The sequence below is a fragment of the Lygodium microphyllum genome, chromosome 4, assembly GCF_053477565.2.
Source record: "Lygodium microphyllum isolate KBCC chromosome 4, Lygodium_microphyllum_v1.1.10, whole genome shotgun sequence".
Lineage (NCBI taxonomy): Eukaryota > Viridiplantae > Streptophyta > Polypodiopsida > Schizaeales > Lygodiaceae > Lygodium > Lygodium microphyllum.
In genome coordinates this window covers 9524628-9550929 of record NC_141138.1, presented here as the reverse complement: position 1 = coordinate 9550929, position 26302 = coordinate 9524628, and the positions used below count along the sequence as shown (strand labels likewise).

The 26302-nt window shown below is 43.0% G+C and overlaps 1 protein-coding gene across 2 annotated transcripts in view; it reads left to right on the top strand.

Annotated features, from left to right (window-relative positions):
- Positions 1–26302, top strand: part of CSTF77 (Tetratricopeptide repeat (TPR)-like superfamily protein) — a 196636-nt gene that overhangs the window by 21498 nt on the left and 148836 nt on the right. For both annotated transcript variants that reach the window (XM_087675672.1, XM_087675671.1), the window contains exons 3-4: positions 20583–20645; positions 21898–22007. In XM_087675672.1, the coding sequence (XP_087531798.1) occupies positions 20583–20645; positions 21898–22007 (173 nt within the window). The remainder of the gene's footprint in view (positions 1–20582; positions 20646–21897; positions 22008–26302) is intronic.

Below are 26302 nucleotides of genomic sequence, written 5' to 3'. Positions count from 1 at the left end.
AGAAAGGGTAATCCCATCTCCATACATGATCCCGAAGGATCGAGTCCCCTGTAAATAGCGAAGAACCCGCAAGGCCGCCTGCCAGTGATCCTGGGTAGGAGTCTGCATAAAAGAAGACAATAAAGCCACCACAAAAGAGATATCCGGCCGAGTGTGAAGCAGCCAGATAAGAGAGCCGACAAGGCACCTGTAACGGGTGGGATCGGTAAGAGGAACTCCAGCTGTCAAAAGCTTGGACTCGGGGTCCATGGGGCATGAGATAGGCCGACACTCAGCCATATCAAACTCCGAAAGAAGCTCGGAGATGTACGTGTGCTGCGAGATAAAAATGCCCTGTGCCATCTGATAGATCTCCAGGCCTAGAAAGAAGTGAAGGATCCCTAGATCCGTCATGTCAAACTCTTGCTGAAGAATGGACCGTGTATGCTCCACCTGCTGAGTGTCGCTCCCTGTAATGATAAGATCATCCACATACAAGATAAGGAACACCGAAAGAGAATCCACAACCCGTAAGTAGAGGTTGGGATCATAAGCGGAGCGCGCAAAGCCACTCTGTAGAAAGAAGCGGTCAATCCGGTGGTACCAAGCACGAGGAGCTTGCTTTAGGCCATAAAGAGCCTTCCGCAGCCTGTAGACATGATTTTCCTTCCCCTGCACAAGAAAACCAGGAGGCTGTGAAACATAAATCTCCTCCTCAAGAACGCCATTCAAAAAAGCAGACTTGACGTCCATCTGATAGACAGGTCAACGGTGGTGAGCAGCAAGAGCCAAAAGAACTCGGATGGTGGACATCCTGGCTGTAGGAGCAAAAGTCTCAAAGTAGTCCAACCTTGCACGCTGTGCAAAACCCTTGGCAACAAGCCTAGCCTTATGCTTGTCCAAGGAGCCATCTGCAAGATACTTGGTCTTAAAGACCCATTTCACACCAATCACCTTCCGTTTCGCGGGACGCGGAACAAGCTCCCACGTATGGTTTCACTCGATGGAATCGAGCTCGGCTTGCATAGCCTGTCTCCAAATATCCTGTGCAAGAGCCTCCTCCACAGTGGAAAGCTCGGAATCCTGAAGAATTTGTGACATAAGAGCATAGTTCACACATAGTGAACTGTCCCGCTGGGCCTGTAAACGTGCTGATCGTCGTGGACTTGTAGAAGAAGCAGGAAAGTGAGTAACACCTGAATCCTGCATGAGCCGGCGATACCATAAAGGAATCGTGAGAGACTCCTGTTGTTGTGAGGGAGACCGGGGGGTCCCCGAAACCTGCAAAGCACCCAAATCGGAGAGGGACTCCCCCTCACCGAGTGAAGGTAGATCCTCTGCATCTGAAGAAGGCTGAATATCCCGTGAAGATCCCGAAGTGGTGGTAGAAGAGCTCGTAGTAGACGGAGGCACATCCACCAAAGGGGAAAGGGAAGCCGAAGGAGGAGGAATAGGGGGGGTGCTAAGGGGCATCCTGGAAGGAAGTGAAGGAAGAGAAGGTGGGGGGGGGGGGTCCGTCGATGATGAAGAAACATCTGTAATGGAACCATCAATCGGATCCTCAGAGGCCGAAGCCTCATCAAAGATCACATCCCTGCTTACCTCAACCGTCCGCGTCGTCGGGTCATAGAGCCGATATCCCTTCGTGGTCGTACTATAACCAACGAAGATAAGCTTTCTCGACTTAGAGTCGAACTTCGTCTTCCTCTTCTTCTTGTCCACATGGACAAAAGCATCGCACCCAAAGATGCGGAAATGGGACACGGAAGGCTTCTTCCCAAAGAAAGCCTCATACGGAGTCATGTCCTGTAACGCCGAAGTCGGAGAGCGGTTGCGAATATGCACCGCTGTCGCCACCGCCTCACCCCAAAGGAAATGAGGAAGACTCCTATGGTCCAGCATAGATCGGGCCATCTCAATCATGGTCCGATTCGCATGCTCCACCACACCATTCTCTGATGGTGTGTTCGGATGGGAATACTCCACCCGAATACCATGATCCCTGCAAAACTGAGAGAAAAGGTGAGAAGTGAACTCGCCACCGTGATCAGCTCGAACGCCACGAACCTTGGAAGTTGTTTGGGTCTCCACAAACACCTGCCACTCACAGAAACGGGAGTACGCCTCGCTCTTGTACTCCAAGAAATAAGGCCACACATAACGACTAAAGTTGTCCACAATCAGCATCAAATACTTGGCCTTCCCAAGGGAGGCCGTGCCCATAGGTCCGCAAAGGTCGGTGTGTACCAACTCAAATTTGTGTGAAGATAGATGATATATTATGATAAATAGATTTTATTAAATATATAATCTTTATAATCCATAACTGGCCCTCATTTTGACTTTCAGACTTTCAATTCACTTATCCATGTTAAATACCCCTTACACTTTGCATCGAACCCCCATGTGACAATGGAACTTGCTTTTGCCAGCTTCCTTCAGTTTTACAAGTGTATGAAAATCCCATTAATGTTTTCTCCTTTTTAGCACTAGCCTACATGCTCCTTATGATTAGGCCACCAATTGTTCTTGTTGCATCATCCCTCCTTTCATGGCTTCCCTTTACAAGTCCTACAACCCTTTTTGAGCAAGCCCATCATGTATCAAAAATCCATTGTGGTACTGCATGGAACCTTCCTCGTGGAGGTTGGTGGTGTGGCTGGACAGGCCACATAGTGACCTCTACATGGTTATTTCATTCTAAGTGCACTTTAGCCTAGTTATTTCATTTGGAAACTTGGTAGGTTGGCTTACTTCAGAGGGTTGCTTGGCACTCATAAAAAGAAAGGAACGGGCTCGAGAGTTGAGCCTATCCCATAAGGCTGCACGGTCCATAGAGGTGCCATCGTACGAATCCACGGGGGGACGGTTGATGGGCGAAGAAACAAGCTCCCAAAGGTCAAAGGTATCGAGGATGCAGGCCACCTTGCATGACCATAGGGAGTAGTTGGAGCCATCCAACTTATCTTCGTTCGGAAAGGAAGGGAGAATCGGCACCTGAATAGAGGGAATCAAGGAAGGCATCCGCACATCTGAAGCAGTCTTCACTGAAGAAACCTTCGCGGTAGATGGAACCCTCTGAGATGCATGGACTGAAGAAGGACGAGTGCGAGGAGGTTCTTCCTGATGTCGAACTTCACGATAATCCCGCCTCCGCTCAGAGGAATGATGAGAGAGAAGTTCATCCTCTGAGTCTTCAAAGCTTGAAAACTGGTAAGACATCTTCCAATCTGCAAAATACCAAAGAAAGTTGTGCCGCTCGAAATAGGACCAGCAATGTGGTCACCAACCACCAAGACGCAGGTAGAGAGTGCCTACAGACACCTGGATCTGCAAAACGCAAAGATAACTGATGTCAAGCACCAGAGAAGAGACCACCAGCACCAGGAAACAGCCCGGACAGAGGTCGCCAGCAGGAAAAGTGCCGCCTGGGGTGGAACCGACCAGCAGAACAGCAAAACGCAGCCTGTAGGGAGGTCGCCCAGCAGCAAGAGGGACAGCCAGATGGAAAACGCAGGGTTTCTGTGTCGCTGGATGACGTGGCAGCCTCTGCAGTCAGCGTGGGCAGCAAAACGCAGGCTGAAAAGCCTTCTGTAGCAGTCGCCTGGCTGTGGTTGATCTGTTGGCAGCAGCAGTAGAGTATGTCACTCCTGAGGGTATGTCCTTCGTGCTCTCAATCAGGCGATGATACCATGTGAGAGTGCGCAATGGAAGAACACGAACACAGAGGAGAGGAGAGAGAAAGCAGGGAATGAAGGAAGAAAGTCTGCACTGACTGAGATGAATGCTGAATACACTGAAATGGACGGAACAGTCCTTGCACGCAGCCCGGAGCGTCAGTGAGGGGACCAGGACAGACTGGAAGCAGTGGCAGCACCAATGCCGGAGACGGAGACGACGGAGGCAGTGCTGAACCTGCAGAGCATGATGCTGGAATGACTGGGGGGGCTGCTATATATAGCCCCCAGGCCAGAAAACTGGCCGACCAGCCAAAACTGGCCGACCAGCCAGATCTGGCCGACTTTGGCCAGATCTGGCCGACTGCCCAGAAAATGGGCAGTCTGGACAAAAAACAGCCCAGTTTGGGCTGTATGACACCCAAGGCTGCTGGCTAACCAGGGCAGCCACAAAATGAACTGACAGAGCTCCTCTGTCTCCTGTCAGACTCTGACAGGAGCTCACAACCAGGAGATGACAGACTGAGAATGATAAAGAGCAGGCTAACACTGCTTTCCCACAATAATGACAAGTAAGATTAGACTTCCATCCACGGGACTTACTGCGACCACGTGACTTGGACTTGGACTTCTGAGAGTCCATGTCCTTATGATCATTATCATGCTTGCCGTTTCTGCCACCTCTAACGGTCAATGCATGTGAAGAGCGGAAAGCATCATTGTTTCTCCTCTTGATTTCCTCTATCAATAAAGCACTTTGAACATCTTTGATTTTCAGCCCATCAAGCTTGTTCGTGTATATGGCAGTACGGAATACATCCCATGATTCAGGAAGGGTGCCAAGCAGAAATATAGGTGCAAGTTATCGTTGAACTCAATACCCTGTGACAACAGATTCTTCACGATAGCATGAAACTGACTGAAATGAGATGATAGGGATTACCCCTCCTTCATGCGAAGGTCCGTTAATTGCTTCAGCCAATACATCTGTGATGCAGGACTCTGCTGCGCATAAAGCTCTTGAATTTTCTCCCATAAGTCCCATGCACTCTGACTCTCATCTTGAACAACATTATGATGGACCTCTTCTGAGAATGACAAAATAATGGTAGACTTGCATAGCTCATCAACTTCCATCCAAACATCATCATCCATATCCTCAGGTTTGACACCCTTGAAACACAAGGGTTTAATTTGCAATTTCTGCACCAAAACCTGCCATATTTGGGACTTCCAATACCCATAGTTAGTACCATCCAACTTGGCAATGCTAAAGAGAGCTGTATCTTTCAAATGACCAGCCATACTGTCCCAAATCAATGCAAAACAGTAAAATTGCAGGTTGCTGCAATTAGTAGAAAATGCACTAAAACCACTGCTAAAACTGGCTGAAAGAGTGGATTTCACAAAAAAAAACACCTATCCACCAAATATGATTAAGATAACATCAAATAGAAAGCATTACCCTCATAGAAGTGCTCAAAATCTGCAGATTTCAGCTTGCTGTAATAAATGACAGCAGTGTGTAAAACTGTGTCACTGCAACTGCCAGGTAACAAGATACATCCAACAGTGAGTAAGCATGAATCGAGCACCGAGAACTGTCAAGCAATGCAAAGTGTCAGTCGGACATACATCCCATAGGCAAAGTCCCTGTATGCATAAAGAGGGTCTCATGATAGTAGAGGAGGCCAGCCACCATAGGCAAACGGACTAAGTATGAGTATCAACACTTAGTGAGTAGCCAACCAAAATGCATAAACCACTGACAACGAAGTGACAGGAATAGGTGCTTGCTCAATGGCAACGTTAGATCAGCTCATAACCAAAGCTCTGTAGACGGGCAACATGACGAGTATATACATGTAAGAGATCCCACTAGCTCAAGCGTAACTGTAAGTGCCAAAGCTCTATATACATCCAAGATCGATCAGAGGCTCCCACTTGAAGCAAAATCCAATGCAAGCATCAAATGCATATCACCTAGCATCCGATAGCCAAGCGAAATATATGCGACATCCAAGAGGAGCATGAATACAATGTAACTGACAAAGAGTAGCATGAACCAAGCATTTCAAGAGTGCATATAACAGTTCAAGTAAATGTCCAAGCATCAAGTATTCAGCTCAATAGTGTTCCATAAGTATATCCAGATGCATGAGATGAGGTGTAGACATCAGTTCATGAGTAGCCAAGCATCCAAGTATCCAGTAGTAAGCGGCTCCAAACAATGTAACTAGCATGCATAGATGACATTACCCGTAATGGCGGTCAATCATAGACCAAAGCATGCCTTAAGTGCATCAAAGATGGAGCATCCGAATGCTTTGCAAAGCCGAGCTCAAGCTCAATCAATGATCCGGAGTGTAAGCCAAGCTCAAAGTCGTACCCCGAATGTCAATACATCATTGCATATCCCAGAGACATAGCCCGAAAAGCATAGGCATAACCAAGCATGAGTTAAATAGCTTCAGCCCAACTGTGTACAGCAGATATTCACTACTTCAAATTGAGTATTTGCAGGCCCAAATCATCACCAAAACGATGGCAAAGCATTACCATTACATCCACCAATAATAGACATCCATTGCATAGGCATACGTGCATGAACCGGTGTAGATAAGCTTCAATGTACCTGCAAAAAACCCTGTCACAGGTTGTAACTAGTAGGTCTGTTGTGTATTCTAGTAGAGAGAGGTTCAATCCAAGGCTCCAAGCACACTAGCAATGCCAAGCATCAATAGGATGTGCCTAGGAGGGAATATGACCCACAAATGGTGTTTTAACCAGGGAGCAAAGCATTGAAGCTCAAGGACTTTGACCTGCAGGCTGGCGCAATCAGCGCAGGTATGGCAGGCTGTGCTGCTGCTCCACGTGGCAGGGATGAAGGCCACAATAAGGTTCAATGGGGCCAATAATAGCCCAAGCAAAGGCTCATGTAGGCTCAATGAAGCCAAGTGAAGAGAGGAGCTTCAAACTTCAAATGAGAAGCTTGATAATGGGTGCCCTTGCCTTGCCTAAACTGTAACTAGCATAAACCCTGCAAAGAAAGAGTGTATACCTCTGTGTGAATGCCATGAGGGTGCCTCAATAGGCCGGGAAGAAGCTCGGGAAGCCGGGGAGTGACGGGAGCTCAAGGGAGTCAGCAATGGCTGCCGGGAAGGAGACCCACGGAGTGTAGGTATTCAAATGCGAGCTGAAGATGCCACGAACCAAGCTCAGGGAGTCGGGAAGCCAAGCTTTGATACCAGTTGAAAGGTGAGAAGGATCGAAGCTTGCACGTGAGAGCTATGGCGGGAGAGTAAGAGGAAGATAGAGAGAGACATAAAGTGGGAACTCCAACAACCACAATGTGTGACCGGGCCTTCCTTTATTCAAACTGTCACTAAAAGAAGTGGAGCAGCAATGAAATCGTTGAAACACAAGACAAAAGAGAAGGGAAAGAAAGAACACTAAAGAACACAATACAGATGAGAACTCAGATGTATGCTCGGGAAATGGAATCCATATATCCAACACGAGACAATCGCATACGACAACCAGTCATTGGTGCGTGGGTACCGGCACTAGCTCCTCTCTCCATGGAGTCTCCACATGTGTGATGGCAGATGAGTCATTGAGTGAGGAGGAGGAGCCTCAATATATAGGACAAAAATATGTCCTCAATATGATCAGGTAGACCAGCAATAAATGCTAAATATGACCAAAATGAAGACCATAAAAAATGCCTAAATTATCCTAAATAATGTGCCAGCCTCTGCATACAAAGACTCACACATGAGTTGATTTATCTACTAACACAATCATCATCATCACTTAAACTTGAATCCATATTTGAAACCAGAACATCTTCATATTTCTCATTGATCTTCTCAACTACTCTAATCAATCTTCGAACATGCTTCAAATTGGAGCAAGATTTAACTTTATGGCCTTTATGGTCATCATGCCACTCATAAGCATCATCAAGTACATTCTCAAAAGAACTCAACTTTTTCCATTCTCTATCCATCCTTGAACGCATACCTTTCTTTGTTGTTGAAGAAGGCCTTTTGCGGATACTAGTGAATTGTGTGCAGAAGACCCAAAAATAGTAGCAAACTCGCATTCTTTGCAGCAAATCTGCTTCAAAGAGCAACCTAGATGTTGTTTCCTCTTGTGGAACCCTTTGCATCCTCAGGCAATGATACCATTTGAGTGCGTAACAGAAGAGAAACATAAACATGGAGAGAAAAGAGAAGAGAGATATAGTAGGAAGAAAAGAGAATGAAGTAATAATATGCATTGAATCTGAAATGAATGTTGAATACAATGGCAGACTGATCAGTCCTTGCACGCAACCCAAATTATTAGTGTCGGCAGTGGATCATGTTGATGACAATGGCAACACCAGAGATGGAGAAGAAGGCTGATGTAAAAGTGTGCAACTTGCAAGATTGAAAGAAAATGATCTGTCCCAATAGTGGGGTGGCTATAAGTAGCCAAATCCCACCAAAGTTGGTCGACCTGCAGAAATAGGCCAAAATTGTGTAGTGATACCAATCAAATCTTGGAGCTAATGCAAGCATCATGATAGGCCGACCTGATCAGAATCGCAAATATGCATAATATCTACCCATTGACAAGGCCGGATAATTGGCAGTATGCACAATGTGAACACACTTGACACTCATTTTGCAAAAAAAGCACACAAACTGAATGGGCTAGAATAGGCATAGCTCTAATGTCTCCATTAGATTGTGACGGAGCTCACAACCAGGAGATGACTGACTAACGAAATGGCAAGCTAACAAAAAGGAAGGCTGATTTCAGTTTGCATCTTGATCCACATCATGATCACATCAATCTTCGCTTGATCCCCATGTTCTTCACGATGGTTCTCCAAATCTCAATAGTTTTTGTAACAATCCTCACAGTCTAGTCAATCTTCAGGATGATTCTCACAATCTTGTCACTCATCATGGTAGTCCTCATGGTCTCTAGAGTCCTCCCATTCACTACAATCCTTGCCTTTGTGGTCCCACTTGTTTGTTCCTTGAATATGCAAGAAAACAGGGTGCATTCAATGAACAAATATATCTCACACACACGACCGATTGTGTCCTCAAAGGAGCCTTTGTATAAACAACCATGATGGAAAGGGAGGGGAAACATAGCATATTGTAGGGAAACTCTTTGTCCACTTGAGGATCATACCATGTGATTGTGCAATTCAAAAGCAAAAAAACACACACACACACAAGGAGGGAGGGAGGGCAAGAGTGAAATGAAATGAAATTTTAATGTTTGCGAAAAGGCCAAAATGACCTATGAGACCACGAGTTATAATCATCTATATGACAATATAATTGCTTGAAAAGGAACAGTAAATGAAAGTGTAATAATAAATAGTATAAGACAATTAAGAGCAATAAGAGAGAGAGAGAGTGTCTGTTTAAGTACGAAGTCTTTGTCCTTGATGAATGTTGGTTGGTAATTTTCCCCTTGCCTTTGCACTCTTGAGATGTCATATCTCGAATGGCCATTGCTTCTTTTGTTGTACATGTGAAGAAACTTCTCATCATCGGTTTTTTTCTTGTCCCATGGCGAGAAAAGTTTGGTATTTGTTGTCTGCTATTTGGTCTTAAGTGGCAGGGTTGTCGATACTTTCCAAGGATTGGGTTTTTGGATGGCACAAATTTTTAGATCCTACGAAGCCACACATGAGAGTTTTTTGTTGGGTTTGACTCACACCTATGCTTAGAGAGGAGTGTTGGTGATCTTCAATAGGACACTGGGACACTTTTTACTCCCCGTACGAGAGGTTTTCAGTATGAAATAGACTGATTTTGTGCATTTTGGGACAAGAAATTTTGGGGCTTTTGCATCTCTAGTGCTGCTGAGCATTTATTGTACCTTGGACAACATGCATTTTAGACAATTTTGACAGTGTGCGCTTCAATTTTCTAATTACAACAAAGTACTTGCTGCAATTTCTGGAAATTCTGAGATTTCCAGGTTGGTCCAGCTTGAGACATTGCTCTTTTGCTCTCTGATTAGCATTATTTATCATGGCAAATCAGGGAGGTGATGTATTTACTTACATATCCAAGGAGGATAGGTTGGATAGTAACGACTATTCCCTCTGGTCCTTCATGATGAAGAATGTGCAGATTGCAAAGAATCTATGGGATTATGTCAGCGGTAAAGAAGTTAGGCCTGGAGTTGTGGCTTTTGCTACTCCTCCTCTAGGAGGACGTGGACAATGGGCAATTTAGTTTGTTCAGCTTGCTCTTGCTCCAGCTCAACCACTTCCCTAGAGATCAGCAGTACAAAAGGCATGGGATACACGGGATGCATATGCTTTGTTGCTGATTGCATTTAGAGTTTAGCAGTCTATCATCCCTCACATTCGGTTTGCAGCTTCTTCACGAGAAGCCTGGTTGACCTTAGAGCAGATGTTTGTTGGAAATAATGAGACATGCATCTCTTTCTTGAAGAAAGAGCTTGAGACAGTGAAGATGGATGAGGGTGATTCTATGTAGAATCATCTAAATAAAATTTAGGACTTGGGTGAGTAACTTATGAATGTAGATGAATATTACTTAGATGCGCAATTGATATCTACTATCTTGAATTCATTGCCGCCCTCGTACTTGGCCTTTCATACAGCCTTGAAAAACCTCACCATGAGGATTGTCCCACAACCACTTACTTTCCTTCAGCTGGTCAGTTTGCTCTTAGAGGAGGAGCTGACAAGAAAGAACAGTGGTGTGGATGTTATAGCCTCTAAGTAGCCTTTTATGGCAAGGCAGAAGGGCAAGGGCAGCCAAACAAAGAATGCTCCGCAGAGCTCTAGGATTGTAGGCACTTCACTGGGCAATAAGAAACAGGGGGCACGCAAGCCAAGAAGGGAAAGTGCCGCTATTGCAAGAAGCCAGGACACTACATCATTGAGTGTAGAAAGCGCATAGCCAAGGAGAAGGAGTCAGGGATGTCTGTTTTTGATGCATCTTCTACTGCTACTGAGTCTGCGTCCTTTGTTGTAGATAGGGACTATTGTTTTTACTCATTCAATTATGACTCTTCTTGGGCTGATAGAGCATTTAGTTCTATTGAGGATGTGGGCACATGGTTTTTTGACAGTGGTGCTTCTAAGCACATCACATCTCGCAGAGATTTGTTTGCTTCTGTTATTGCAGCCCCGGTTGGCAAGTCTATATAGTGTGCTAACAATGCATCATACCCTGTTAGAGATATTGGGGAGATTGTGTTGGCAGCCATTGATGGCTCTATTCTCTGCTTGCAGAATGCCTTGTTTGTGCTAGGTATAAAGAAGAATTTGTTATCTATTTCGTCTTTGACAAGGTGTGGTTTGCAGGTCACCTTTGATGATGACAAATGCATGGTGAGAGATAAGTAACACATGACTTTGGTTTTGACTGGCACTCTATGTTATGAGTTGTATGAGTTGGATGCTTTTTCAGTTGATCAGTCGGTCTATTTAGCGTCCACCCTTACTTTTGCTATGTCACAACCAGAGTTATGGCACACTCGCATGGGGCATGTAAACTATGGTAGCTTGATGCTTTTGTAGCGTACACAGATGCTTGATGGTTTACCTCTCTTGGAGTGTCCTCTTGAGTACTTATGCAAGGGATGTATTTTGGGGAAAATGCATCGATTTTTGTTTCCCCATGATGTTGCTGTTAGAGCAGCTGCTAGGTTACGGATTGTGCACTCAGATGTATGTGGCCCTATGCAGACAAAGTCATTGGGTGGCTGTTACTATTTTGTTACTTTTATTGATGTCTTTACTCGCTTTTGTTGGGTCTACTCTTTGGTGAAAAAGTTAGAAGTGTATGATGCATTTTTGGCTTTTGTAGCACTTGTTGAAAATCAATCTGGTTGTAGGATGAAGACTGTCCGTTCGGACCAAGGGGGGGAATACATGTCCTCTATGTTGAATTCTTTTTTGAAGCAGAAGGGCACTGTTCATTAGTACACTACTCTGCTTATACTCCATAGCAGAATGGGGTTGCAAAGAGGAAGAATCAGTCACTTATGGAGATGGCTAGATGTATGCTGAAAACAAAGCACTTGCCACATTGTTTTTGGATGGAAGTAGTACGTGTGCTTGCCATGTCTTGAATAGGTGCCCCACCAAGGCATTAACGAATGTCAAGCCTTTTGAGACTTGGAACAGTTGGAAACCTTCTGTTGGGCATTTTCGTACTTTTGGGTGTCTTGCATATGCACACATTCCCAAGGTACTCAAGAAGAAGTTGGATAACGAGGTTGTCAAATGTATCTTTGTGGTGTACAACAATGAGAGCAAAGGATATAGATTATATGATCCTGTCTCTAAAAAGGTATTTGTTAGTAGGGATGTGGTTTTCGATGAAAAATCAGAATTATCCCTTGCTGGTTTTGACACATATCAGGCTGCCAGTGATGTATCTGAAGGGCTATTGCCCATTTCATTCGGTGATACCATTGGAGCTTCAGCAAGTGAACTTAATATTCAACCAGCTGCTCCATTGGGCAATGCAAAAAATCAGCCCATGGCTGATCTGAATACGTAAGGTGCTGAATTTGAAATTCAGCAAGAGCTTGTACACAGTCAAGAGGCTAGACAAATGTGTAGATGGTATTTGCAGACTATGAAAGATAGTCATTTGGATGCTCCTATTGCTGGTCGAACTAGAAAGCAAGCTTGTATGCATGATGGTGTATATACCATGGAGTTTGTTATGGCAGCAGATACATTTGATGATGAGGAGCTTGGATGTTTTGAGGATGCACAACATAGTGTGCATTAGATGGCAACAATACAAGCTGAGTTTGATTCCATCATAAAGAATCAAACATGGGATTTAGTGTCTTTGCCTATTGGGAAGAAATCCATTGGTACAAAATGGGTCTATAAGTTGAAAAGGAATGCTGATGGATCCATTGGCAAATATAAGGCCAGGCTTGTGGCCAAGGGCTACTCACAGAAGAAAGGCATTGACTATGAGGAGACATTTGCTCCTACTTGCCGCATGTCTACCATTAGGTCTATGGTTGCTTTGGCTTCCCATTATGGATGGACTGTGTATTAGCTTGATATAAAGACTGCATTTTTACATGGGGAACTTCAAGAAGAAGTGTATGTACAACAGTCCATTGGTTTTGCAGTTGAGGGATCCGAACACTTGGTCTGTAAGCTGAAAAAGGCTTTATATGGTTTGAACCAAGCTCCTCGAGCTTGATATGCAAAGATTAATGCCTTTCTACTCAGCCAAGGGTTCATAAACAACTCATGAGAGTACCCTTTACGTATGTAAAAAGGGAGTATCCTTGCTGGTCATATGTCTATATGTTGACGATCTTTTGCTTACAGGGACACATGTTGATCAAATTTGAACATTCAAACAAAATTTGCGGCAAACTTTTGAGATGCTAGATTTGGGGCCTTTGCAATATTACTTGGGTATTCAATTTATTCATGATGTGAGAGGCATTGGATTGTCACAATCGAGATACATTGGTAAACTTCTTGAGAGGTTTGGCTTACAGGATTGCAAGCTAGTTTGTATACCAATGGAACCTAGACTGAAGTTGTCATTGCATGATGACAGTGACTTGTTTGATATCAATACATATGCTCGAGCAATTGGATGTCTTATCTACCTATGCAACACTAGGCCGAACATACAGTTTGTAGTTTTAGCCTTGAGCAGATATATGCATCAACTACGCATGTCACTTTGGCAAGCTGTCAAGTGTGTTTTCTGTTACTTGCAGGATACTAGGACTATTGGATTGCTTTATGCCAAGGGGGGACCACTGGACTTACATGCTTACAGTGATTCTGATTGGGCTAGTGATTATGATTCTCGTCACTCCACTAGTGGCAATTGTTTCTTTCTTGGCTCATCTTGCATTTCTTAGCTTAGCAAGAAATAATCCATTGTTCCACATCGCCATGTGAAGCTGAATACAAGGTATCTTTCACTATGGAGTCTACTCCTTTGTTCACTGAGAGTCTGATTGCTATTGTAGTGGCACGAAACCGAGTGTTTCATGCACGCATGAAACACATTGAGATCCATTATCACTTTGTTAGAGAGAGGCTACATGCATGTGATATCAGCCTTGTCTATTGTCCTACCACTAGTAATTGTTAGCAGATTAGTCAGCTCAGGTGTGAGTCTGTGCTGTAGAGGCTACAACATTTTATGTAGTATTTATATGGCATTTTCTGGTGCCCTTTTTAGGGCTAGGGAGCATTTAATGCTGGCCAACTAGCATTAAATGCTGGCCGACTGCATTTATTGCTCCCCCCATTTTATGCCTATATATTGCTAGGGCTCTTCCTCCTCCTGTGTACTTCAGCCATCATTTGTGGATTCTTCTGGGGAGAGAGGAGCCGGTGCTAGGGTGCCCACATAGACAGTGATTGACTGTTGTATGCTGCTGTCTCGTGTTCGATATGGATTCCGTTTCCCCGGCATACATCTGAGTTTGCATCTGTATTTGTGTTGATTCATTCATTCATTCTTTTGTCTTGTGTTTCAGCAGTTTATTTCAGCATGTTGTTTATGCTTCCATTGCTGCACCACTTCTGACATGGTATCAGTTTTTAGGATTTGCGTTTCTGCTGTTTTTTATTGCTGATTTCAGGATTGTTTTCCCTCTTGCTGATCAGGCAGCTGCTGCTCCATCCATACTATCAGTTTTGCTTGCGTTTTTTGCTGACGTTAGCATCTGTACAGCCTGCGCATCCATTTCAGCCTGCGTTTTGGTGTTTTTGCATCTCCTCTTGGTTGGGCGCTTACATCATCAAGCCGTTTTTGACAGTTTTTGACTGATTTTTTGACTTTGTGCAGTAGATTTTGGCTTATCTTTATCAGCTTTTGGGTTATACTGCATGTGAACTCTTGTTTTTTGCAGTCTGTGTTCGTGGTTTGGCTGTGTTTCCTCTCCCAATCCCTTCTTTTCTCTTCTTCTTTTTTGAATCCTCTTCAGATGGCTCCTCCATGCACATCCAATGATGACAAGCTCCATGGCCTTGATTATTAAACGTGGAGTGCAGTGATGAAGGCTTGGTTTATTCAGAAGCGGTTATGGTACGTGGTTGGCGGAGCCATGGTACGTCCTTGACAACCTTCTCCTGTTTCATCTGAATTTGATGAAGACAACCATGAGGAGGCTGTGCTTACATGGGATTCGGATGATGCCCATGCTCATTCGGCATTACTTCGGTGTATTTCCAAAGAAGTCCTATCGGCGGTCACCTCCTGTATGACAGCTTTGGATGTATGGTCGAAGTTACAGTTGATGTACGAGGCTCCTTTCTCCATGAGGGCCGTTACTCTATATGGTCAGCTCCAGCAAACTGAAGTTTGAATCCAAAGATACGATTCAATTCTTCTTACTTCGTGTTACCCAACTCTAGGACCAGCTTCGCCTTATGCAATCTGTCCTATCAGAGGCACATCTTGTTGGTACAGTACTCTACAAGCTTCCTCAGGAATTTGATGGAGTGGCGAATGCTTTATGGGCGTAGACATCTATGACTCTTGTCAGTTTTCTTCACATGTCCTCCATGCTACTTGAGCCCGAGGCTACTTTACGACTACAGGGGAGGCTTCCGTCACATTATGGAGGTTCAGGTGAGGCTCTTGCAGCTTCAGAGAGGGGTTCAAAGATGAAGAAGTTGAAGGCCCAGTGTTACCACTGTGGCAAGAAAGGTCATTTAAGGAAGGATTGCAAAGAGTTAGCGGCTTCCCGAAAGAAAAAAGAGCAGAAGACGAAGCGGGATGCGGACTCCTCCGACGAGTCATCATCTACCTCAGATTCCGATTCCGATCCTCCAGCCAAGGCGAAGTCCAAGGCGCGGAATGGATCCTCTTCTTCGAATCGTGGAAAGGGCTTAGTGGCCTCTTCCTCAGCTGCTTTCTAATGGTGGTGATGCGGACATTCCTCACAACTCTCCAGTGCTAGAGATGGAGCATGAGAGGGTGGTGAGATGGGGGAGCCGTGCCTCATCTATATGTTTATACAGATGCACAGGATCCAGAGAGGGACATCTTTGACGCATGGATCAAAGTCTGGCAGGTACAAATCTTGGAGCTAGGATTGACATCGAGGTTCATGATGGGCTGGTTCCTTGACTGAGAGCGGGCGGCTTTCGTTTGGAGTCCACATGAGGGGACACTTTGGCGGTTCTGGCCGAAGGCGAGGATTCCATGGTCACATGTTCAGAGACATGTTTGGTAGATTGGTCTTGTATGTCCTGAGTGACATAACACAACGAGCTACTATGATTCTTCTCTATTTTTAGGTGGTGCTGTTATGCCAAACATCGCTGTCAAATACTCTCCGAGGTATCTTGGTGGTGGGCTGGCCACTCACTGCTTGGATATCCATGGTTCTTTTGGTGGTTCTATGCTGTATAGTTTATGATTCCCTATCATTGTACTATTGTATTATATCAGATCACCCCTGATCTGAGAGAGGGTGTTAGAAGATTAGTTAGCTCAGGTGTGAGTTTGTGCTGCAGAGGCTACAACATTTTATGTAGTATTTATCTGGCATTTTTTGGTGCCCTTTTTAGGGCTAGGGAGCATTTAATACTGACCGACCAGCATTAAATGCAAGCCGATTGCATTTATTGCTTCCCCCATTTTATGCCTATGTATTGCTGGGGCTCCTCCTCTTCAGTACTTCAGCCATCATTTGTGGATTCTTCTAGGGAGAGAGGAGCTGGTGCCTGGGTGCCCACACAGCCAGTGACTCACTTTTGTATGCTGCTGTCTCATGTTCAATATGGATTCCGTTTTCCAGGCATACATTTGAGTTCTCATCTGTATTTGTGTTCATTTATTCATTCTTTCTCTTGTCTTGTGTTTCAGCAGTTCATTTCAACATGTTGTTTATGCTTCCATTGCTGCACCACTTCTGACAGTAATCTGGGAGACATCTTCACAAAAGCTCTTTCTCGTGACAAATTTGAAGCATTTCACAATGCTTTAAATTTGATCTCCTTTGGTGGATGACCCTTGTATGTTGATCACTCTTCACTCCAGGGGGGTTTGTTGGGTTTGACTCACACCTACACTCACAGAGGAGTGTTGGTGATCTTCAGTAGGACACTGGGGCACTTTTTACTCTCCATACGAGAGGTTTTTGTCAGAAGTGGTGTAGCATGTATGCTCGGGAAATGGAATCCATATACCAAGACGTGAAACAATACAAAAGCAATGTGAGTCATCGGTTGTGGAGGCATTGGCACATGCTCTCTCTCTCTAAGAACTATCAGGTGATGAATGAATGTGGAGGAGGGACCCTGAGAATATATAGGCCAAGTAAATGCTATAAAATATGATTGGTCCGCTAGCATTAAATGCTGACCGACTGGCTACAAATAATGTCAAATCCCAATAAAGGTTGGCAAATAAAATGCCTATATTTGGTGCCTAGTCTGTTGTAGCATATGTACAAACTCAAGCAACTGACTAATCTGCTAACACCCTCTCTCAGATCATGGGCGATCTAATACAATACAATGTATAATGATAATGTTTCATCATAGTACATACAACAATGTCCATCAAAGTAGATCCATGGATACCCAAGTAGTGGGTATGCAAGCCACTGCCAAGGTGTCTCGGAGAGAACTTGATGTCGATGTTGATCATACTCGCTCCTGAAAATAGAGAAGAATCATAGCAACTCGCATGTTCGTCAATGATGCCGCTGATGTAGCACACATGACCAACCTGTCACCAGTGCTGTAGTGCATAAATGACCATGAATTTCTGTCCTTTAGCCAAACCGCCAAAGTGTCCTCTCACGTGAGCTCCAGACGAAAGCCACCCGCTCTTTGTCAAATAACCAGCCCATCATGAACCTGGATGTCAATCCCAGCTCTAAGATTTGTACTTGCTAGACTTCGGTCAATGCATCAAGGATGTCTCTCTCTGTGCATGTGTATAGAAATATTGATTAGGCACGGTTGCCCCATCTCACCACCCTCTCATACTCCTTCTCTGGCACTGGAGAGCTGGACAAATGATCGCATCACCACCACTAGAAAGCAGCTGAGGGAGGGGCCACCAAGCCCTTCCCACGATCTGAAGAAGAGGATCCCTTCCGCGCCTTGGACTTGACCTTGGCTAGAGGATCTGAGTTGAAATCTGAGGCAGATGATGACTCATCGGAGGACTCCACATCCCGCTTCATTTTCTGCTCATTTTTCTTCCTGGAAGCCGCTAACTCTTTGCAGTCCTTCCGTAAATGACCTTTCTTGCCACAGTGGTAACATTGGACCGTCGACTTCTTCATCTTCAAACCCCTCTCTGAAGCGGCAAGAGCCTCACGGGAATCTCCATGTAGCGTATCATCAGTGAATGTGCATGGAGGAGCCATCTGTAGAGGATTTAGAAGAGAAGTAGAGAAAATAAGGTATTTGGAGTGGGAACACAGCGAAAACATGAGCATAGGCTGCAAAAAGCAAGAGTTCACATATAGTAGAACCCAAAATCTGACCAAAATAAGACAAAAGCTGCCGCAAAAAATCAGTCAAAAACTGCCAAAAACAGCAAAACTGGCCTGAAGGTATAGTCGTCCAGCCAGGAAGGAGTCAAAAACACCAAAATGCAGATTGAGTACTGCCACAAATAGGCTGGAAAATGTCACAGCAGCGTGAAAACTGAAGACGCAGGCAACAGAAGGGCTATGGACAACAGGTGATGGCAAATCTGCAAAAAACGCAGGGAAAACAGGTCGCCTGTATGGAGCAGTAGTCACCTGATCAGCAAGGGTGAAAACAGTCCTAAAATTAGTAAGAAAACACAGCTAGAGCACAAATCCTGAAATCTGATACCATGTCAAAAGTGGTGCAGCAATGGAAGCATAAACACGTGCTGAAATAAACTGTTGAACACAAGACAAAAGTAAAGAGAGAACACAATATAGATGAGAACTCAAATGTATGCTCGGGAAATGGAATCCGTATACCAAGACATGAGACAGTACAAAAGCAACGAGTCACCGACTGTGGAGGCACTGGCACATGCTCCTTCTCCCCAAGAACTGTCAAGTGATGAATGAATGTGGAGGGAGCTTGAGAATATATAGGCCAAATAAATGCCATAAAATTTGATTGGTCAGCCAACATTAAATGCTGGCCGACTGGCTACAAATAATGCCAAATCACAAGAAATGCTAGTAAATAAAATGCCTAAAATATCTCTGGTGCCCAGCCTGCTTTACTACATGCACAAATTCAACCATGAATTGACTAATCTGCTAAGAGTTTTTCCCTCCAGATTTATTTCTTTTATTAGATGTGCCTATGTTACACAGTTTTAGGCACTTATCATGTTTCACACACTTCCGGTGTGAACACCCTCTTACAACCCTAAGGTTTCAGGGTTGTACTTTGTACTTGCACCTTACACTTCAGATTATTGCATTGGGTGTCATGGTCTCACACTCTACACTGTCTATTCCACTCTCAGCTGAGCTTCGATATCTTGTTGCTGTTACATTTTCTTCCACTTTTTGTGCTTTTGAGGCTGTTGCCACATATGTGTTAGAGATTTATTCATCCCCTAGATAGGCATTTGCAGGTTACTGTTGTATAGTTGGGACTCGGGGGCATAAGTACACATTTCCTATTTATCATGTTGGACAGCTAGATGTAGTCTACATGTCATTTCCAGCTTTATTGGCAATTGGGCAGTCTAGGCAGATTGTGGCATTGTGCAGGTTGCCAGGTGGCAGCCACAATGTTTGCACAGCATTTTTAGGCATTATTTTATTCAGCGATTGCATATGTGCAGCAGTCCACCAGTTTTTACTAGCAGACCTGATTATTGTATTGTTATTTTTTTGCCTATTTATAGGCAGCCTGCCCCGGTCAATATTCACTTGTCTTTTGAGGTGGTGAGAGAGATCGGCCTGTAGAGATACATTTGACAACTTGTGTATACATTTGCCGCCTTCATTTTAGCATTCATCTACTATAGATTTCTGCATTCTACTGTCTCTTTTCTTGCTCCCTCTTCTCATGTTCATTTTCTTTCAATTTGGTCATATGCTTTTGCATTCGCTGCACATGGTATCAGAGCAGCATTGAAGGGCTGTGATTGTGGGCAGACCTGAATGGGAGATTTCAGTGTGACAAAAGTTTGCAGTTTCAGCGTTGGAAGTCTGAGGTGAACAGGTGTAGTGCGGGAAAGGAGCGAAGTCGCTGTTTTTTGCTGTTCATGAAGGAGAAAAGGTTGCGTTTTCAGCCTTTTGAAGCAGATTTTGAGTTTTCATCACCTCTGGCGGTTAAAACATAGTGGGTGATATGAGCTCTTTGAAATTTAGTCTCTTTTGGAGTAATGTGAGTCTAATATTATGGTGGACCACATAGTGGCTTAAGTCTCTTGATTTTGGACCTTATGTGATCATCTCCCAACACTCTTCCAAATTCTAACTACCATGTGTAACTGTTTGGTTTAGTGAATTGAAACTTCTTCTAGAAGAAACAATTTGCATGTGCAACAGCAGTGTTGTGTGATGTTACGATTCATGAAAATGTCAGATAATACAAAGCACTTATTTTAATCCATAGTGTACACATCTAAGTTTTGCAGTTTTTGATGGTCATGTTGTGGTCATACATTATGCTTCCCTTAGCTTCAAAAATTTCTTGTCCTTTATTGGTTGTGTAGGTGCATGCTGGAAAATGGTTTTGTTTACCACTTTCAAAGGAAGCCTGATTATTGCATCTTTCTGTTCCGTTCTACTAACACATTTTTATTGGTTTACTTTTGTGACTCATTTTGAACCCTTTTGCGGCTACATGTGTTTTATGTGACTCTTTTATCCAACTGAGGTGTATCTTCTTTTTGTGTGAACCTATTTAAGATGGGTCATGACACTGGTTATACTTTGTGCTCTTAGATGAGGCCAATTTCTGAAGCAGCTGCTTTATATGAGCTTCTACTTGCCAATTTTCCCACTGCGGTAAGACCTTTGTAAGAGCAGGCATGTTCAAGTGAATCTGCTGTTTGCTTAAATATAATGCTCCAAATTCTTGGATTAAAGAAAAGCTCTTAAAGTGTCAAATGCAACCATGGGATCTAAGCTTGGGATGAAAAAAGGAAAGGGTGCATAGTTAGAATTTTGACATTTTTGTGCAAACTTATTTTCTGCTCCTCATAGTCATCTTGGGTGTCACAATAGATTCAATAATAGTGAGTCTATCTTTTCAGTTCCAAGAAGTTGAACTTGTAGTTTGTTTGTGTTTATATACAAAGTTGTGGTGAGTGGACTCTAGTTTCTCACAGTTTTTAGAAGGTAATTGTGAGCACTCAGTAAATACAATGTGTCTCATGCAGATTTCTGCCTTGCACTGCTCTATTTACTCTGTAAATAATTATCTTAATCTCGGAATTGATTCTTCTTTTCCAGTGCTGCTGTAGATCATCTGCAATGTACATGCCTCGGGTACATTGTCAGATGTTCTGATTGCTGCTAGGACTTTCTATGTGCCTGTTGTCCTATATATTTTCTGTGGTAGTGTCTACAATAGATATTCACATTACATTTATCTTGGAGCTTAGTAGCATTTGACAGTGGAAATAGGTGGGCAAGGAAAGATTATTATTAGATTCATGAAACACACACACATATTATTAGAGCATTCAAACTGTTTTTTAAAACTTATGAATGCTATATATAGTTTGACCATCTCAAGTTCATACTCTTTTCCTCCCTCAAGGACTTCATAGTGAAGCTGTTAGGTGTCATTTCTGATGTAGCAGGGACAGATTTTAAGAAGCTAAGCTGTTTTCCTCTAGGTAAAGCATTTATGTGATACATCATATTGCAACTGATAGGATATCTAAATGTAGCTCTTTCCTTTTTTTATGTCCCATTAGCTTTACTCAAGAGAAAATATTTGAACCTTGGTCCTTTTCAACAAGTTTGGTCCTGTTTGTATGCATTTTCAACCAATGGCTTTAACTTGACATGCAAACTTTGCAAATTTATGGAGGTTGTGCACAATGTTCCTTCAATTTATTAGATACTTGGGAGCATCAAGTTTGGGAACTTTACTGCACATGTGCTTTTTAATGAACAGTTTCCTTTGTAGGTTTTCCAGAATGTTGTTTTTCTAAAAAATAATCAGCCAAAACATACTTTATTCATGTTCAGTCATCTTTTCTGTCCATTCCTCTAAGATCAATGTGACATTTTCATGGGCTTTCTTCAGGCAAGGTACTGGAGATCTTTTGTCGAGGCACACATGAATGCTAATAATGATGATGCAACAAAACAAATTTTCAGTCGCTGCTTACTTCGTTGCCTCAATGTCGATTTATGGTAAGTGTGATTGTTATTTTTTGTTGAAATACATTTCAACATGAATGTTGTATATGGATTTGCATGTGTTGTGGACGTCACATTAACATTTTTAGATGTAGTTAAAGCAGAAATCTGGTAATTTGTGATGTTCTCCACAACTTGAAGAACAAATGATTGCTTGATAAAAGCAAGAGAAATGGAGGAATGAAAATAGGAACCTCTGCACAAGTGAGTTTTGAGATGTTTGCGTTCTTTATGCTTTGCTGTCACCTCCTGGTTGTGAGCTTTGAGACAGAGAAGTTCAAACAGGTCTTTACATGTGCATGCATCGAGGTTTGTGTCTTAGTGCCTTAGTACCTTAGTACACATGGTCTAGCACTCATAACACTTTACTATATGAAATCAAAGCTTTCTAAATCAATAACATGCATTGACGAATACCTTCTGTCTTATAAACAAGCTATCAATCAACATATTTAAGTAAGAGAAGGCTTGATAAAAACCAAAAAATTTAACAAGCTACCAATCAACATAGTAAGAAAAAGGCTTGATAAAAACAAGAAAGGAGAGCTTGGAGTAAGCAGAGCGCATTGTTTCTCCCCAAATAAAGAAACTCAAGAACGACTCTTAAAAATCACTCAATTAATAAGACAATATCAGAAGACTATATACCGAAAAGCTATATTTTAAGGCACTTAACCAGTAAGAAATTATCAAAGATTATATGCTAAAAAGCTATATTTTAAGGTACACTCAACTAATAAGACATCAGTACATTTCCAATATCATTCACCTAAGGGTTTACCTTAGAAATAGGATCTAACAAGCATGTTGTACCAATTCTAACAACCCTCATTATACAACTATGGGACTCACACTAACAACCCTTATCATAACCTCATGAGTTCTTATGGAAGATGTTGATGATTTCTATTCTACTCCCTCTTGTTCTATTTCTAAATGTGTGAGTTTTAGGGTGCATTTCTTACTAACCTTGATTGTTGTGTTGCATGCATATTAGCTACTTGGTTATGGGAATTGAGAGGTTAATTGATTATTAAAAGTAATAGATAGTAGTCACATTACAGATTAAGATATAGTGAAGGACAAAAAGTGCTTTGTGATGTAAAATGTAAGTTTTAGCATGATCCACTTCTAGACAACATCAAATCTAAAAATTCAGCTATAAAGGCACAAGTTTATTAGGATGTTACGAGCTCTAGCTGCAAGGGAGCTTGCATGGGAGGGTGTGGGACCTGATTAGGTGTGGTTTAAGGACCTTTCAGCAAACAAATGTTTGCAAATGTTTGAAAAAACTGAAGTAGGTTATTCATAACATACTAGTCCACAAAAAAATTCCCAGGTTCCCAGAATCAAACACTTTTCTCCTGCTGTGTCCAATTCCAATATTTTAGCTGTAATTTTGTCAAGTTTTCGGATTGTAATGTGTGTTTTAGAATATGTACGTGTCATGGGAAAATGTGGATAATTACATGTATACTTGTAGAAAAGAATGTTAAATCTTCAGGTCACGTTGGTTCAAACAGTACTGGTGAAACATGTTTTTTTCATTCTTTCATATCCATATACGTGTGTATGAATAACGTACGAAAAAATTATGCTTAATGCTGGTTTCTGCCTGTTTCATTAGATGCATTTTGGTTTTGCCACATCCTAGCTTGGAAAACTTAAATTGGAGCATGGGAAACCTGTTTTGTGTCTTCGTCAACATGTAAGGAGGTTGGCCACGTTTATTGGCCACATCTAACATAGTGATACTAGATTTCAATGTCCTTTGTGCAAGCATGAAACATTGGATTCTTGACTATGGCCAGGCAACTTTGACTGTCACCATGAATGTGGTTGTTGAAATTCAGTCTCAGTTCATATCCACCTCAACCAACCAACATCGTGGGCGGCCACACAAGCGGCTCTAATGGTGGGCTGTCGCTTGCTGGTCCAAGAGATGACACCACCTGAAGGCCAAACAAAATAGAAGGCTGTAGTAGATCTTTGAGAATCTGAATTTGTCCAACCTATTAGAGAGACCCCCTCTCCGTAGAAGATCCCATGTGTTGGGATCTCCTGCAAGTACCTCAAAAATCACAAAGTGGCTTTAATGAGGCTGATGAGGTCTTTGCGTGAAGGACTTTTTTAAGGAAATCCCCTTAAGGCATGGAGTACAAAGAACCTTATAAAGAGCAGCTCAATACCTCAAAGGAAATCCCCTTAAGGCATGGAGTACAAAGAACATTCTATTCATAATACCTCGAAGGAAATTCCCTTAAGGCATGGAGTACAAAGAACCTTATAAAGAGCAGGTCAATACATCATAAATACAATGGTTGTGTGAACAGCCATCTCATGGGTAATAATGCTAGGGCTTATGCCATCTAAAGGTCTATGTGATAGAAGGTTTCAAAGTCCCGTGTCTGCAATGAAGCATTTGTCATCCTTATCCTCTTCGAGCTACCTTGCAGCCTCTCCCATCTCTTGTGGAAAGTATGGATGATCTCTATTCAAATCCTTGAAAAAAGAGTCCCTATAGTGGAAACACCTTGGAGATCTATTGTGTGGCTGCACCTTGCAGTCCAAATATATGAAGCAATAAAATGAGCTTTGAGCTCCCATCTATCATAGTGTCCTTGGGTCCATTGTGGCTATGAGTAATCTGGAGTGGGGATCTTGCTTAGATGTTGGGCAATGATGAGATAGGAGTAGCCCTCCTTGAGAATCCTTATATCCACATGTTGGGCCTTTGCTTGTGATTGAAGCTTTGGCCCCCTTAGTCACAACCATGTTCTTTGTTGTGCCATGAAAGACTATCTTGATAGCTCTCCTTCATACCTCCTAGGTTTTGGGATAGTCCCATAGGCACTCTCTTTGGGTAGTGGGGCCCTACCATATCCAAGCCATGCATCAACAACTAAGCTCATATGAGCTAGTAACCATAAGAAGAGGGAGATCTTTCTAGGCCTAAAGCTGTCATGTAGCATTCTCCAAAGTCTATTAGGAAATGATTTGAGATGCCATGTGTATATTGATGGGAAGTAGCTATTAGCATGCTTTGATCTTGCTAATCTAAATTTCCCTCCTAGCTTGCTTTGTATTTGGTTGCATTATATGGCTTATCAAGGAATGGTTCCCTCCAAACCCTCTCTCTTGGTTCCCTCCAAATCCTCTCTCTTGCTTGCATTATATGGCTTATCAAGGAATGGTTCCCTCAAACCCTGTCTCTTGGGTCCTATTTTAATTTTTGAAGGGGCCTCCTTTCTTTGAAGAGCCTAGTGTCTCCATCCATTTAGCAAGTAGGTGATTGGGTCCAGGTCGATGAATCACCTATCACGGTGTGCCACTATTGTGATTCTTTGTCTAGGACAATCTGTGAACTCTCCTAATCCAAGTCATCTTGTTTGGAGGTGACCATCCTCCTCCCTTGTGAAAGTGAATATCTTATCTTTGCTACTTGCAAATGATCCAAGTTGAAATGTCCCCTCTAGAGAAGAGACCAATCCATGTTTGAGAAGTAGCTATATTTTTTCTTCGCTTTGGAGGTACTCCCTTTGTCATGGCCTTTATCATAGCTCTGGCACCCTTGAGGCCCTACAGTCTCTACCTTTGGATCGCGTGTGGTATCTTCTAAAATTCATGTCAATCGGGCTAATGGAGGTAGCAACTTGTATAGAGAATCTCCCCTAGGATAGGTAAGTCCTTTGTCCAATAGTGCGGCCCAACTGTGATTGTAAATAGTAATTGATAGGAGAGGTTGCCTTCTCCTCTTAATCGGGGTGGTTGGTGGTTGGGGGAGGCTAGATGAAATAGATCCCGTGCTTTGTTGATATAGCAACTATGAATCTAACTTTAAAACTCCTCTTTGAGTCTCTTGCCATGATCTCCTGAAAGCCTAGTTAATGCTAGGCTTCCATGGTTCTTTTATGTGTAGATATAATAGATGGAAGTTGCCATAATAGAAGTTTCTTCCAAGGCTCCTCGTTTGGATGGAGACCCTTGACAACGGACTCAATTGATAAGGCTTTGCTTTGATTGTTTGGGTCTAGGATCCCCTAGCCTCCTCTATATTAAGGCTATATAACGATATCCCAAGCCACCTTTGGCCTAGTTGGGCTCCTGTCTCCTCTTGATCAAATAAAGTTCCTAATGAAGTGCTTTACTAGCTAGTGCAAGAACCTAGAGAATCCACAATAGGAAGTGATGTACCACGTGTGTGAGAATCTCACAACTCGGTTGACAGCCATCTCTTTCCTTGTAAATGAAAGCCTTGTGGGGGATCCAATAAAGAAACTTTTATCTAA